At 46.3% G+C, this 14,978-nt stretch overlaps 4 protein-coding genes and 1 non-coding gene across 5 annotated transcripts; 2 read left to right on the forward strand and 3 right to left on the reverse strand.

Annotated features, from left to right (window-relative positions):
- Positions 1–161: 161 nt before the first annotated feature.
- F4817DRAFT_170153 (ribosomal protein S14) lies at positions 162–1,089 on the reverse strand. Its single transcript, XM_049298198.1, has 3 exons — positions 748–1,089; positions 586–685; positions 162–529 (listed from the first exon to the last, which is right to left on the reverse strand). Exons 1-3 carry the CDS (start codon positions 807–809, stop codon positions 521–523), a joined length of 171 nt encoding a protein of 56 aa, XP_049157318.1. The 5' UTR covers positions 810–1,089; the 3' UTR covers positions 162–520.
- Positions 1,090–1,126: 37 nt separating this feature from the next.
- On the forward strand, positions 1,127–2,654 carry F4817DRAFT_343038 (disulfide isomerase). The gene is made up of 2 exons (XM_049303978.1): positions 1,127–1,836; positions 1,891–2,654. The coding sequence occupies exons 1-2, from the start codon at positions 1,326–1,328 to the stop codon at positions 2,502–2,504; spliced, it is 1,125 nt and encodes a 374-aa protein (XP_049157319.1). The 5' UTR covers positions 1,127–1,325; the 3' UTR covers positions 2,505–2,654.
- Positions 2,655–3,211, reverse strand: F4817DRAFT_343039 (heat shock factor binding protein 1-domain-containing protein). Its single transcript, XM_049303979.1, has 3 exons — positions 3,020–3,211; positions 2,874–2,964; positions 2,655–2,799 (listed from the first exon to the last, which is right to left on the reverse strand). Exons 1-3 carry the CDS (start codon positions 3,062–3,064, stop codon positions 2,711–2,713), a joined length of 225 nt encoding a protein of 74 aa, XP_049157320.1. The 5' UTR covers positions 3,065–3,211; the 3' UTR covers positions 2,655–2,710.
- Positions 3,212–3,312: 101 nt separating this feature from the next.
- Positions 3,313–6,189, forward strand: F4817DRAFT_343041 (transmembrane E3 ubiquitin-protein ligase). The gene has a single exon (XM_049303981.1). The coding sequence runs from the start codon at positions 3,490–3,492 to the stop codon at positions 6,007–6,009; it is 2,520 nt and encodes an 839-aa protein (XP_049157321.1). The 5' UTR covers positions 3,313–3,489; the 3' UTR covers positions 6,010–6,189.
- A 3,791-nt stretch (positions 6,190–9,980) lies between these two features.
- On the reverse strand, positions 9,981–10,052 carry F4817DRAFT_t113. Its single transcript has one exon. It is a non-coding gene; the product is annotated as a tRNA-Ala (tRNA).
- Positions 10,053–14,978: the final 4,926 nt, after the last annotated feature.

The raw sequence follows: 14,978 nt of genomic DNA on the forward strand, positions 1-14,978 counted from the left end.
ACCGTGCTGAAAGCTGAAAAAGGTCACGATATGAAGCTACGTCTGCTCCGTTCCCTCATGGTTAATATCCGTCTCAAGCAGCATCGGAGTTAGGCAACTTTTATAGAAATTTCAGTCAGCAAGCTACAGTGAACACTCCGGCATCGAGCGAAGGAACCCATTTCGCTCGTATCACCATAGTTGAGAAATGGATTAATAGGTGTCCACCCCTTGGGAAATAACGGGATCTTCATTCGGATTGAATCGGAGGTCCTGCAAGAAAAATCGTCACATTTTATACGATGCAAGAACGGATAACATCATCGAATTCTCGTAAGCATTGTCGTGGTGGTTTAGTTGTCTAGTCGAACCGAAGAGCCATTTGCTCATTTTCCTTCCACGCAAGCCTATACCAATGCCTCAAGGCAAATGCTCAACCCTGTTCCTAATAAAAAACCAACAACTCCATTTCCGCAGTCGCATTGACGATGCCTGACGAGAGATATCGTGGTAGGAAAGAAAGCCACATTCCGAAGGGCGTTTATCGGTGCTAGGTGGAGAGTTAGTCTCGTTGCCTACATCGTATCGTTGCCGGTTCATTCGTACCTTGACAAAGCCAATGTCGGAGGACTTCTCACGGAAGCACTGACGGCAGATGTTGAGGCCGTACTTGCGGATCAGACCGGCCTTGTGGGTGCAGACACGGCTACATTATGTTAGCTGATGGACTTCATCGAGATAGAAGTCCTCGAGAATATCAAGACATACCAGCCACGAGAGCCCTTGCCGTACGTTCGCGGGCGCGAGTTCCAGACGGATTCGTGAGACATATTGTCGGATGTGGTGTTGCGATAACGGTGATCACGAACGGTCGGTTTGCGGTATGTTGCTGGATGTCGAACTACGATTCGGAAAACTTTCGCGAGTTTTTGGAGGATTATGGATTGAGAGTGGAAAATTGTGTGTGGTTCGCGTAAGGGTTGCAGGGGTTGAATACTAGTAGGATTAGGTACGTACTCACACCTAAGACTTTGAATAATCTGTGCCCCACTATTGCCACACACGTGTCTTATCTATCTTATCGATAATCCCGCTCGACTTTTACCAGGTTCTGCATTAAGCTATGATGCAGCCGGTATTCACCCACACCCCGTTCTACCCGTTGCAAAGTGGCATCTTCTGCTTTGTATTTCAAAGCATTAATTGATGACCTACCACACTCTCATAATTGCGGTAGAATAACACTACTTGACCAACCTTACACCTCTTTCCCTCATACTGTTCTCAGTACTATATTTTCTCTTATACCTTACCTATATAATAGACGATTGTGAAACAAAGCAACAATGGTTCTAGTAAAGAGCTTCGTGCTCGCCGGGCTAGCTGCCGCCGTAGCAGCTAAATCTGCAGTCCTTGATCTCATCCCATCCAACTTTGACAAGGTCGTTCTCAAGTCTGGCAAGCCTACTCTTGTCGAGTTCTTTGCCCCCTGGTGCGGTCACTGCAAGAACCTTGCTCCCGTCTACGAAGAGTTAGCCCAGGCTTTCGCTACCAATAAGGATGTTCAGATTGCCAAGGTAGACGCCGATGCCGAGAGGTCCTTAGGCCAGAGGTACGGTGTCCAAGGGTTCCCTACTCTTAAGTGGTTCGATGGCAAGAGTGATAAGCCAACCAACTACGAGGGCGGCCGGGATCTCGAAAGTTTGACCAAATTCATCACCGACAAGACTGGCGTCAAGGCTAAGAAGAAGTTGGAGATGCCTAGCCAGGTCAACATATTGACAGACACCACATTCAAAGAGATCATTGGAAGCGATAAGGACGTGCTTGTTGCTTTCACTGCTCCTTGGTGCGGTCGTACGTATTACCCAATTATCCAGTATGATTTCTAAATATGCTGATTTTGAGCAGACTGCAAGGCCTTGGCTCCTACTTGGGAGACCCTAGCCGAGGACTTCATCAACGAGCCCAATGTTGTAGTCGCCAAAGTTGATGCTGAAGCCGACAATAGCAAGGCAACTGCTAGTGAGCAGGGTGTTTCTTCCTACCCGACTATCAAGTTCTTCCCCAAGGGCTCCACCGAAGGCGAACCCTACTCCGGCGGCCGAAGCGAGAAGGACCTCGTTAGCTTCCTTAACGAGAAGACCGGTACTCACCGTGTCCCCGGCGGTGGCCTCGATGCGACTGGAGGTACCATCGACGCCCTGAACCACATCGCATTGAAATATGCTGCTGGTAGCGACAAGTTGGCCGACCTAGCCGCAGAGGCCAAGAAGGTTGCCGCTGATCTGGCCGAGGATGCGCAGTACAAGTATGCGCAATACTACATCAGAGTATTTGACAAGCTATCGCAGAACGAGGGATACGTTGCGAAGGAGTCGGCTCGCCTGGATGGTATTATCAAGAAGGGCGGTCTAGCTCCTTCTAAGCTAGATGAGCTCCAGAGTAAGACCAACATCTTGAAGCAATTCATTAAGAAGGTCGAGGAGAAGGTCACAGGTGATGATGAGAAGGAAGAGCTATAGTATGACTCGTCATAAGCAAACCAAGTCGAGCGGACGTGTTGTAACGTTTATAACGAATAACGAAAGAAAGTGCGTAATCTGAAAGGCGCATTATTGTATAGAGTCTAGTTGCTGTACCGTCTGTCCTATACAAACCATGATGAACCAAACCGTTCCCCTAACGCCATGCGATGCTCCGAATAACCTCTAATTGTCCTTTACCCCTATCATGTCCTAGGTGATGAATTTGCGCCGTTCTCGTCGTTAGCTTGGAGTGAGGCTTCGAGGTGGTCCAATCGGCGCGCCATGTCGTCCACTATATCCGCGTCAATAACGAAACTATAGACAGCTATGCGACAATCTAAAGCGTCAAATAGAGGCCATGCTTACTTTTAGCGAAGATTTCGCTCGAGACACCGTCAAACTTGCTTGATAGGGAGTTTAATAGTTCCTCAACAACTGTGGTCAGTTCGTCCGAGCTCTGAGTCGCGTTAGCTTGGGGCTCTTGGTGGAGTATCGCAAGTAGATATTCTTACGTTGCCCGTCTGTTTCTTGGTATCCTCTGGCTTCTTAGACGACATGTTGAGGAATATAACTTGTTTATAAGCGTAGAGCTATTCAGACAGTTGTTTGGCGTTTACTTTTGCACGCAACGGAGTTCTGTTTGTTTAAATTACTTTGGTAGAAAGTTAATTGCGCGGCGCGTAGGGAGGTACCTAACACAGATTATACATAGATGGGTACAGGGTAACTAGTGGGGCTTATCGATTATGTATGTCATTTAGCGGCTTAATCACTAAGCCTCTACTGAAGCTCTCTACTTCGTAAATGTTAGGTAATCAAATCGGTCGTCTTAACTGTCAGCTATCATTCTTTCAAGGTATTCATCCTATACTCACCAGACTTTATAAAGCAAGAACCTAGTCTACTCTCTTCTAGAGATTCTCTATTGGGGATATCAGAGATTATACGAATGCTTTAAGCACGATGGAAACAATACATTGCGATGCCTCAGCCGCAAGATAACGCACGCGCCGTCTTCCTCATCATCTTGATATTCTGGCTTGCTACTAGTCCAGACTCGAGTCCAGGGCTCATCGCGGGCCCATCGGTCATAAAAAACCGCATCTTACGTCAGAGACACGCTCTCGGAGTATTGAATAGTACACAATGGGGTGACTTCTCACCGCGGCTTACCGACGACCCGCCCGAGACCGAAACCAAGTACTTGAACCTAACGGGGTTTCGAGAGGAGGACGGCTACGTGTGGGAGGATCTCCAGCGTTTCAAGAATCGGTGCGAGGAGTGGAGTACGAATGCCGTGGGAATTCCGGAGGTAGCACAACCAGTATGGCAAAATGCGACGGGAGTAGTACACGGCTGGTGGCGGAGGGCAAACACATCCTCGCCGAGATATCATTCGAGCTACAACCTCAGCCAGATTAGCCCAGATGTTACATGGGCCGCATCAAACTCCGACTGGAGCAGAAATGTAACTGGTGTAGAAGGGAAAATAATGATGCGTATCGAGGACAACGAAGATGACGCGACGGAACCAGCGGAAATAGACAAGACAACACTTGAGAAAGCAGAGGTCAAAGCCCGGGAGGTCTCGGCAACGGCTAATATCGACGATGTTGAAGGCACCGGGAGTAGCTGGGAGATGCGACTTCATGGTATTCACTGGCCACGTCAGGGCGCCATACTTCTTACTACGACAAGCGAAAAGTTCGCCGGCATTTTCGGATTGCCTCATCTTACAACTCGACCCGATTTCTTCGAATCTAGCCAGGCGCTCCTGAACAGGACCCTAGATGCGGCCCTCAGGAGAAAGGAGCAGCATACCTTTACTGAGCAAATCGATCCCTGGACGTCCAATTTAGAGCCGGGTGAAACTTGGAATCCATCTCCGCACTGCGAATACCTGATTTATATTCAAATCCACCCTTTAGATCAGAACATACTACAAGTACAGCCAAGTCTCACAGGCCCTGAAAATGTAGCTAAGGCTATACAAGATATCGAAAATGAGCTTCGTTTCCCCCAGGGCACAGGGCACCGGCGAATACCGCGGCTTCAAATGTCGGCTGTTGTGTATTCTCCTGATTGTGCCTTTTTCCTTGAAACAAAGGGTCCTCCGGCATATGCGCCGGCCGATGGAAACCACATGGTTGGCGTAAAGCAAGAAATCTTCCTTCGCAGCGTCAGCACGTTTCTTCTAAGTCTTGCGTTAATTGTGTTCGGTCAACTTCAACTGCTCAAGATGCAAATGAGGGAGACCTCTACGCCTTCAACGTTGGGTCGTGTTAGCTTCTACACTGGCTGTATGATGTTACTCGCTGATGGTATGCTCTTCACCGGGGCAGCCGCGTGGAGTTTCTCAGCATCGACTACGTTATTACCTTCTCTTGCTATTACATGTGTCTCATTTCTATCTATGACTGTTGGGACATTTTTCCTAGCTGAGATCCACAAGGTCCAAGAGCCTGAATGGCGACGACAAGAACGGGAGAGAGATCGACAGAACACGCCCGTAAATGCGGCAAATGTGGCAAATCCACCCAATCCATCTAACAACGCTCGCGAGACTACTACAACTACTACAAACACCACTCCTCGTCCACCATCTCCACCAATTATTATCCCTTCGGATCAAGATATTGACGCTGAAATTGCCGAAGTCACAACTAATACCACCAACAATGCCACCCTTCCAGCTCCAGTAACTGCAGGGCCTACCACACCAACCGCCCAGAATCTTCGGACACAGTTGAGCAATGTATTCGGCCGGCTCTTACTCATTGGGATTACGATCCTCTTCCTAAGTCTCGCCGCGGCAAGTTGGCGACCCAGCATCCGCGCCGCATACTTCAACATCGTGCTTTTCATCTACCTCTCCCTATGGATCCCACAGATCTATCGCAACGTATATCGCAACTGCCGTAGAGCGCTATCGTGGCGCTTCGTTATCGGCCAGTCGATTCTACGCCTATTGCCCATCGCGTATTTCTATATCGTACCAAACAACTTCGCTTTCGCGGAGCCCGACTGGACTGCTTTTATCGCGCTCGCCGGCTGGCTCTGGATCCAGATATGGATATTGGCCGCGCAGTCTGTCCTCGGGCCCCGCTTCGGTATACCCAAGGGCTGGATGCCGGAGGCTTGGGAGTACCACCCTGTGCTCCGTGAGGATAATGTCGAAGCGGGAGGACTGCCAATCGGTATAGTGGCTGCGCCCAGCAGCCCGCTAGAACGGGTAAGGACAAGCGAGGAGGGAACAAACAAGGATAAGAAACGCCCGAATATACATGTCATCGACTGCGCTATCTGTAGAGAAGTGCTAGAAGTGCCGGTTGTAAGAGCGGGAGACGACGATCCAACGGCAGGAGGTGTGGCGGGTGTGTTTGCCCGTCGCGCGTATATGGTCACACCATGTCGGCATGTCTTCCACAGCGCTTGCCTTGAGGGTTGGATGCGGTTTAGGCTGCAGTGCCCAATATGCAGGGAGGAGTTACCGCCTTTATAAGATAATTGATGTAGATGTATGTATATTTTAAGTTTATAGAAACCTCATATACAGTCGTCCCTACCTAAACGTAGGAGTACCCCCATTGAAATTAGCGAATTCTCGGATTAGGAAGTTGTACTCTCGACGCAACTTAAACTTGGTGTTTATAAGTACTTCGAATGTTACTGCATATCTGAGCAAATTCCAAATTCTATACAAATATTAAGAAGACAAAGACCTTATTCACTGTTAGAGAAGCTATAGTAACATTATTTGTTTCGCGCCGGTATATCGCATCTATCTCCTTTCAATGATCTCAAGCAAGGGGATTTGGGTTGGGTACCTACCTCCTAACCTAATGTTTTACCTCACATCTCCGGCAACTGCCTCTTTCCTCAGTTACCATCAGCCGGACATTGAAGAGGCAAGTGCCAGATACCGAACAACATATATTATTCAACAGCTACTAATAGAAGGCAGGCGCAGGCAACTAGGCTGCAACCCAAAACGGAGCAGATTCCATAATTAAGACTCAAGACTCTCAAGTTAAACTCTTTCAACTTTCGATAATCAATAACAACTTCGATAACAATATTAACGAACCATCATATTCAATTCGCAATATCTAAACTAAAAGACAATATAGCTCTAGAACAGGCTATCTTGAAGTCATTTGTATATCTCAACTTATAAACACAGCTCGACCAACCTATATCCGTGGAACAGCTGCGCGCTTTCTGCTCTACTGTTGCGTCCATCATGCGCCTCCATTAGGGTTATCGAGAAAATGGCACATCGTCCAAGTGTAACTAGGTCGTCACCCCAACCAGCCTAGGGTGCTCTTCTGCCTCAGGCGGTGTGAAGAGAGTCGTAACTTACGACTCGTAAGTAACCCTCTCTAGTATAGGATTTTAACCAAGATACGCGATTACTAATCCATAAGAGAAGAAGAAGAAAAGAAGCCAAATAAAACTGTATTACCAACCGTGTCTACATATGCTTCATCCAAACTTTACAATCTAAATTTACCAACATGGATCATCGGCTAGGCTACACACATTCTCAGCACGAGGAGACAGCATAAATCCTAGACAGTGATTTAAACTACGGACAGACTCGGTGATGGGGGCGCTGCTGATTCCGTCTGTCCGATAGCCTCTCAGCGACATCATGGCAAGACTGAGCAGAGATACCAAGCGACAGAGCTTGAAGTATCATGTCCAGTCTAGGTCAGCATATATATACCTGAGATGACCACGATGCATCAGCCAGATGCTACCGATATATGTTTGATCCTATCCGCCGTCACAAGGGCAATTTCGGCCATACACCAAGCACAGTGGCAAATTTGGAAAATGGGAAAAACAGGGAGATTCATCCCCGCAACGTACCCGAACTTGACAAGTTCTACACCTAGCGCCTTATTCCTTCTACAACAAACTAAACCGAGCGAATTGGGTAAAATACATGCCTGATCCCCGATCAAGAGACTTTTTAGTAACTTCGGAGGGATAGCACCTAAATAGGGGGAAAGCTTACTCTACATTTTCACAGATCATCGCGCCATACTGGGAATGATAAAGTACAGTGATCTTGTGAATTCCACCGCCATGAGTAATAAGAACCTTCGTCTTGTCCGTGCAATGGAATACATCAGCAGATTTTACACATGTCTCACGAACAGCTACCGTATACTGTCAGGGTATAAGTGGGTAGGGGTAGCTAACAGGGGTCCATCTACTATATAAGAGGCGCGCAGCGCCCTCGTAAGAGGATAGAAGGCCAGGCGTTACCAAATCAATACTATCTATTACTTGGTCTACCTACCCTAGACATTCACTCTGTGTATGACATCGGACCTCTCAATAAATGCGTCTTACCAGACGTATACCCCATACCACGACAAGAGGAGATCGTGAACAAAATGAAAGGCCGACGATACTTCACAGTCGTGGACGGATCCGCATTTTTTCACCAACTTCCCATGACAGAACGACATAAGAACCGAATGACGATTATATCGCCAAGAGGACTTGAAGTCAACGGGTATAAATCCTGACATATACAGCCGATTGTATTCTCGTCGAGAACATTGTCAACAGCCGAACAACGATATTGGTCCACAGATAGAAATCGTTGGCTTTGTCTGGACGATGAAGACTCGTCATTACAAGTTAGATAGGGCTATTTTGTTAGGGATAAATGCAAGGCTATCAACTAGCCCCACGGGGCTAGCTAAGTTACCCTATTTATACACTCACTAGATAGATAGTTAGAACTTATTCTCCTAGCCATAGCAGCATAGGCAAGCCCCAGGGCGAAATTGCCGTCTTACTATAGTAAAAATTGGTACCAGCATTATCTACAATGGTAATAGAAGCTGTCACTTAAGGAGTAATTGCTTATATGCAATTGCGACGTCGTTTTTGCGACAAAAGCCATATATCAGCACAGCGACCATGACCCCCAAAAGAAGCCATGTTAGATATATCGCTAGAGATACCAATGTTGGCAGAACTAGCAGTGTTAACAGAGCTAACATCACACTATCCGAAAATCTGATATCATCCATTTTGGAGAATGTCATAAGAACAGGTCAGATTGAAGATTTCGAACTCAACAAGACCAATGGTCGATGATGTTAAGTGAGGCCTCATATGAACGATAATGGTAGTAGGCTTTATAGGTAATTATTACTATGCTTGGTAGAATAAGGTATTGTTATGGTTTGTCGTTGAAAGAACACATTTGTTGGTTGGTAGGGGGGTTGTTGGGTTGGGCTTGGTGTTGATGACTATGTTTTTATAATGACAAAGATCGAGTTACTATGTATTGTGCTTTGTGATTTCAGACCACCCTTCTTGGCTAAAATATTCTTGCTTGCAGGTTTGGGTTGAATAACTACGTGGGTCGATGTTCATGGTATATTGTGAGTTGAGAGAGGTGTTGATATTTGCCTTTTTCCCAGAAAGGGGGTGGTCGTAGGAAACTTGGATTTGGATTGAGGACAGGGGCTCTAGGACTGTCGCCTCTGCGAGCATATAGAAGGCAGCTTTAGTAACTTAGCCTTTATAAATCTAGATTAAAACAAGCTCCTATATACTCTATTAGGGGCACCACAATACCCTTTCTAATGGATAGGCTTGAACCAAGGAGACTTGTTCTGTAGATGCGAGAATCTAGAAGAAAAGGGGGAGAACTTCGGTACAGGCTTTGGTTAGGAATATCGCAACATGTAAAGATGCCCAGTGTATCACGAGGTAGAACTAGAAGGCATAGAAACAACTTAATTGTTCTACAAGGAACTCCAACTAGGCCATGAGAGCCCATGGTTATACCTTACATTAGGTATTGAAAGTATCCTTTGTTCTAGATATCCCACCAGAATATTAACACGGTGTGAGAAGAAAGGAGGGCACATTGGGCATTCTCCAAGTATGAATTATAGTACACCATTGAGTCCTAATGAAGGGAAGCTGTGTTAATTCCGTATCTGGTCAAGCTGAAGTATCATCACGAAAGGATAGTCTCTTACTATCTCTGTATTATTTTGTCTATTAGCTCAAATCAACTCTATATTCATGCGACTTAATTGATCTATCCTTCTTTGGAATGCACGAACTAAGGGGAGTCTAGAGTAGATTTGCGCACTGTAATACTAGGAGCTGAGCTCTCAGACTTGAGTATAGTGGCTATGTCTACCATGTCCCAAGCTTAACCCCTTACAAGCTTCAGGGTAAAATAACCCGATGCATCGGCAGTGCTATAGCTGAATCATCTCTACCCAGGAAGTAGTGTTTCTCGTATCCAGAAGCCAACTAACAATAGTCTTCGCGACAAAGAGCGAAGGTGATAGCAGTTAATACTACCTTACTTGCCTTCCAGAACCAAAGACCACTTCATGGTGGGCTGGGTCAACTGAATACACTAAAAATTAAAAGGCTAGAAAATATATTTATCTAGTTCACTGTCCGAAAAAATCAAAAAGATGGACGAGCAGGGAGTCGAACCCTGGGCTTCTCGCATGCAAAGCGAGCACTCTACCACTGAGTTACACGCCCCGTTGTGGTAAGCCGGCCGTTGCCGACCTGACTGCTAGATTCGCCGAACTTGGCTTATCTAGTGGGAGATGATACTTGGATCTATCCTCCTATTGGCGGATGTTGAAGTTTAGTTGCAAATTGGGGCTTATATACTAATTATTGTTTGGCCTATGACAATGCGCTATGGAGTCGCTTGTTAGCGTCTTCGATTGCTAGTCAATTGCTAGTCAATTGCTAGTGTACCTAAAGCTTCATTGTGATAATAAGTTTCCCTCACTATGAGGCTAGTCATAGACGAAGTTTCGATCGCTAAACTACCTACATTAGGTACCTACTCCTCGTGGGAGCTATTTTTACTCACCATTAGCTTCTTACCGTCCCGTCCCTCGCGATCCAACATTCGTTATTCTACGGTAGACCGCCTAAATAGGCTTCATCTTTGGACGAACAATCTAGGCGACGAGATCTACGTAGTACCTATTTCGGAAAATAAAAGCTTGTGAGGATGCACAGAAATAGCTTAGGAGGAGACATGCGACGAGCCGCTAGACCTGGGTAAGGGGTCGAATTTCGTATTTGGGCAGCTAGAAAAAACGTGTGTTCTAATTGTAGAAACTGAGGCTCAACCGCCACGGGGCTCAATATGGATAGAGAAGGGGACGAGAACGTAAGTCGAGGTCCTGAATAATTTCCCGAGGGCTTCGTAGATATTAAATACAAGTCCCCTTTGCGTGGCTTGCGATTCATGTATATAGTGGCGGTTGACCGTTACGGCAGGTCGGTGGCTACGAAACAACTGGGAGGATTCCCCGGAACCAAGATATGGGGTTCGCGATGTTTCAAAGATACCCGAATGGGATCGCTTGTAATTATACTTAAAGAACTTTAAACTTTTCATCTAGAATAAATTACCCTTAGCCTCCGCAAATAAGGTACCGGAAGGATGAGGCGTAGCCGTGTGTTACTGCGAACGCCTAACTCTGAGAGGGTATTTTAACCAAACTTTCACTTGCGACGGCAAGACGCACATGGCAATTCAAACTTCTACTCTTAGCGTAGAAAAAACCAGTAAGGGGTAGAAAACGTGGCAGTGATTCTATTTCTAGAAGCGACAAGGGGAAGTTCGACGCGCCCCAAACCGACAAGCCTGAGATGATGTTTGCCGGTAGTTCCATGACCGATTTGGAAAGCTAGAGCAATAAACGTAGGTAGGTGGAAGACACCGAAAGCTCAATAGTTGTCGTGAGATTAAACGTCGTCTTGTGAGTAACACGGCCTGGCTAGTTGGCCTATCCTCATGTAAAATGCGCCTCTCGGCTTCCTATTCCGACCCCACAGAGCTCCCCTTACCTACATAATCAACGCTTGAACAAGTCCAAAGTTAACCATCTCACTGTAATAATGTTAGATTGCTGTCTTGATAGAGACATATTTGACCTACGGTAGTGGCCGTCTTGTAATGAGTCCTACCTAAGAACCTGGACGCGTCTACTCGCCAATCACCATTAGCCTCCGTTTCAACCTTAGGGGTCGACTGCGGCTGAGAGCTGGGCGAACTCGGGGATTAAGCAGACGCCTCCTGGCCATGGCACGTCCCGATTAGGGCACATATACGGCCTCCACAACGATTTCGGGTAATCCTTAGGTATTCTGACACGGTAGATGCTGGCCCCATTCGTACAGTGTAGTAAGCAGCCCGTGGATCATGATTAGGACTGAACACAAAGTGTTGTTCGCTTACACCTTGGACCCTTGAAAGTAAAGTTGCGCCCCGAATCAGAACGTGAGTTTTCTGGGAGGAAGCTGACAAAGCCAAGTAGCTCAACTTAGCAGCGGACTATAACTCTATCATAGCAAATAGATGTCAGACTTTCGGTATGCAAGGGAATAAATGCCATGTGCTAGGTACTCTGAGGTGATATTTTAAGACGATAGTTGCATCCTAGGCTCGGCCGAGATCGTCTATCAGGCTGCCGGGACACACACAGGGGGCGTTTCTAGTTCATAATCAACTGCCAGTAACCTCATTCAGCATTCAGTTCGCAAGTTGACCGGGACAAAGCTCCTTATGCAGGCATCCGGGGCAACCAATAACAGGAAAAAGGTGTCTTGCAAACAATCCGAGCCCGGTTTTTGAAGTGTTGTGATAACCGTCGGTGTCATTTCCCATTGATTAGGTGGCTGGAGATGTGTCTCAAAGATGCTAACGCGCCTTAGATAGTAAGCATAAGCTAGATCCGCAAGATCTACAGAGCTTGAATCGAGGATGTCGAGCTGTGGAGGATTCGCCTTCTTCGATCATCTTGTATTATTTTATCTATGGTGGTTGGTTGAAAATCAGCCGACGTCTACGGTATAGTTGATGAGAAAGAGTGAAGGTACTATAGAAGCTTGTCACGTCAGAATTCGTGTGATGCATTTTTAGAAACGCGATCAGGATTAAGGTTGTGGAGATTAATGTTAATGCTAGCCTAAACCAAGCTTAACTAAATTAGGCAAGAGAGCGACGTTTCTTCTCGACGTTATTGGTTGTTTCATATGTGGATTAGTGAGTGTGACGCCATAACCGTCGAAACGTAGATCGCATCTGGAAGTACGTACTTCGATGTACTAGAATCGCAATACCTACATAAGACTCGAATCTCATGGGATGTATTCTTAGAAACCAGTAAGTTTGGGTACGGGGAAACCTTACCAGAGGATCAACTACCATGGACGAATGCATATGTCCGAAGGGAGTATATTGTGGCGAAGTAGTCGAAAGCAGGTTCCGATAGCGTCTCCCGCTCAGACGGAAGATGATGCGCGAGCGAGACACATATGCACTCAAGCAGATGCAAGATTCAGGCTATTATTTGGCGAAGGGCGAATTTTTGGAACCGGGCCCTCGGCAGAGCGAGAAATATGTCATAGGGCCTTTAATGCGTTGGATGTCTGATGAATTATACGCAGGTACTCATGAAGCAGTATGAATGTCAAGAGCTGTTTTGTCACTAACCATCCGTAATCGGAAACGTGTCGGAACGAAGCACATCGTTGCCTCTACTCGTAGTGAATTCGGGTTACACCGTTTCATGAATTTAAGGGGTAATATACTATGCGGTCCATTATTCGATATAGTAAACTAGAAGTCTTTCTGAAAGTACGATTAAACATTTCGAACTCAGATCACAGTCTGTCAACCCGATCTAGGTAGTAGGTTCGAGTAGGTCCGGGGTAAAGGATTCGATCGCATTGTATAGAAGGATGCATAATACATGACGGATGATGGCTGACGACGAGTGCTCCTGTAAAGGTGGTCGAAATCATCTCCCCGCACTCGACGATAGGATAATCATAACTCTCGCGGTAGATCAGGGGGGAGTGCAAAACATCGGAAGGCTTGCCTGGCTTTTATGGTAGAGCCTATCTGATGGACGACCGACAAGATGCATGAGTATGATTTGCGAATAGAGCCTGACGCTAAACATGACGTGAAAGGATGTGGTGAACCCGTCGAAAAGGCTAGCAGTCTAAGTGGCCAGGCCCTGTATAATCTCGATGGTACCCAAGCGGCCGAGCTTGACGATAAACCAATCACTCAAGTACGACGGCCATCAGCGTTGCAACCTGTCTGATGCGGGTTGCATCCTCAAGATATGGTTGGCAGATTTGGAGCCCGCGTCTCCCTCTTTCGTTTCTCACATGACGGTTCAAACATTTCGATCTCCCTTCTCCTGAAGACTTACATATCGAACTACTTGAGTCAGTTTGCTGAGCGGGAAGGTCAACTACGAAAAAAAGAAAAAAAAAGAAAAAAAGCCGAATAAAAGCATCTCTTCCTTGCTAGCCCTGTCGTGAAGGGATACAGCAGCGTGTGGTTTGGAGAAGTGTTCTGCTATGTACCTGCCGTATTAGAGGCGTAAAAGTCTCGGCGATAGTCGGCGGTAATGTAGATCACTGCCGCGCGATACAATACTGTAGATTTCGATGCTCGGTGAACAGATAATTTTGAAGACAACTATCCACTCGCGATTAGTGATGTTGTATGTAAACGGCCACCACTACGCTACTATTAGAATCGAGGCGTTCTTAATGGACATTGATCTATCTCTGGTGCTAAATATTTTATTAGATAAGGTTAGGTACCTAAGGAAGAAATGGTACGGATAATAAAAGAACGGGTCTCTCGAGTCCCGGCGGGCTACCTATGACAGGCGACTTAGACATGTTGTACATTCGTGGACGCAGTACACGTCGTACATAACCGGCCGCAGTGGCTAGTACCAGTGGGGTCTAGGGGTCTTACGGGTTCTAACGGCACCAAGTTAGTCGAATAGGCCACTACCTATTCTACCTAATGCATTGAAAGCCCGAATTTTGGAATTATATCGCACCATGTAATACATAGCAACTGCAAGATTTTACATACCAAGTTTGTACTAGTTATTTAAAAATGTCGCAAACATTAACTCCGTTGAATCGGCGATCAGCTTCAAGGGTCTCGATCTACATAATAGGTATGCTAGGTAAGTTTGCATATTGTTCATCTTTTTTAGCACAAGTCAGCCTAGTGTTACGCGTGTGAGCCTCGTCCATCATGCATCTTTGCGCCACAGAACCTTGGGCAACTTATGTCGAGTGACAATCACTTGAAAAGTTTGGCTTACGGGCTTGTAAGTCTATCGTCATGAAGGATTATCGATGAACGGATATCCCGTAGACCCCAATCCTATCTATCACCGACTCTACCTGGTGCATACGAAATAATGGAGTCTTTTTACCTCGAATGACCCGACCAACCCAATCCTAACCATTGGATCCTTGGGCGATCATGTCCTTGAATGGAAGTATTTTTTACAGATCTCGTTGGCAGAACTCCACAATGCTGGTATGTCCGCTGTTCAAAAGTGTCCTCTCGAATGTTTATTCAAGTCCTCACACCGAGCAAAAGGCATAAATATG

This window comes from Daldinia loculata (genome assembly GCF_022478755.1).
Source record: "Daldinia loculata strain CBS 113971 unplaced genomic scaffold F4817scaffold_38, whole genome shotgun sequence".
In the NCBI taxonomy this organism is placed as follows: Eukaryota; Fungi; Ascomycota; class Sordariomycetes; order Xylariales; family Hypoxylaceae; genus Daldinia; species Daldinia loculata.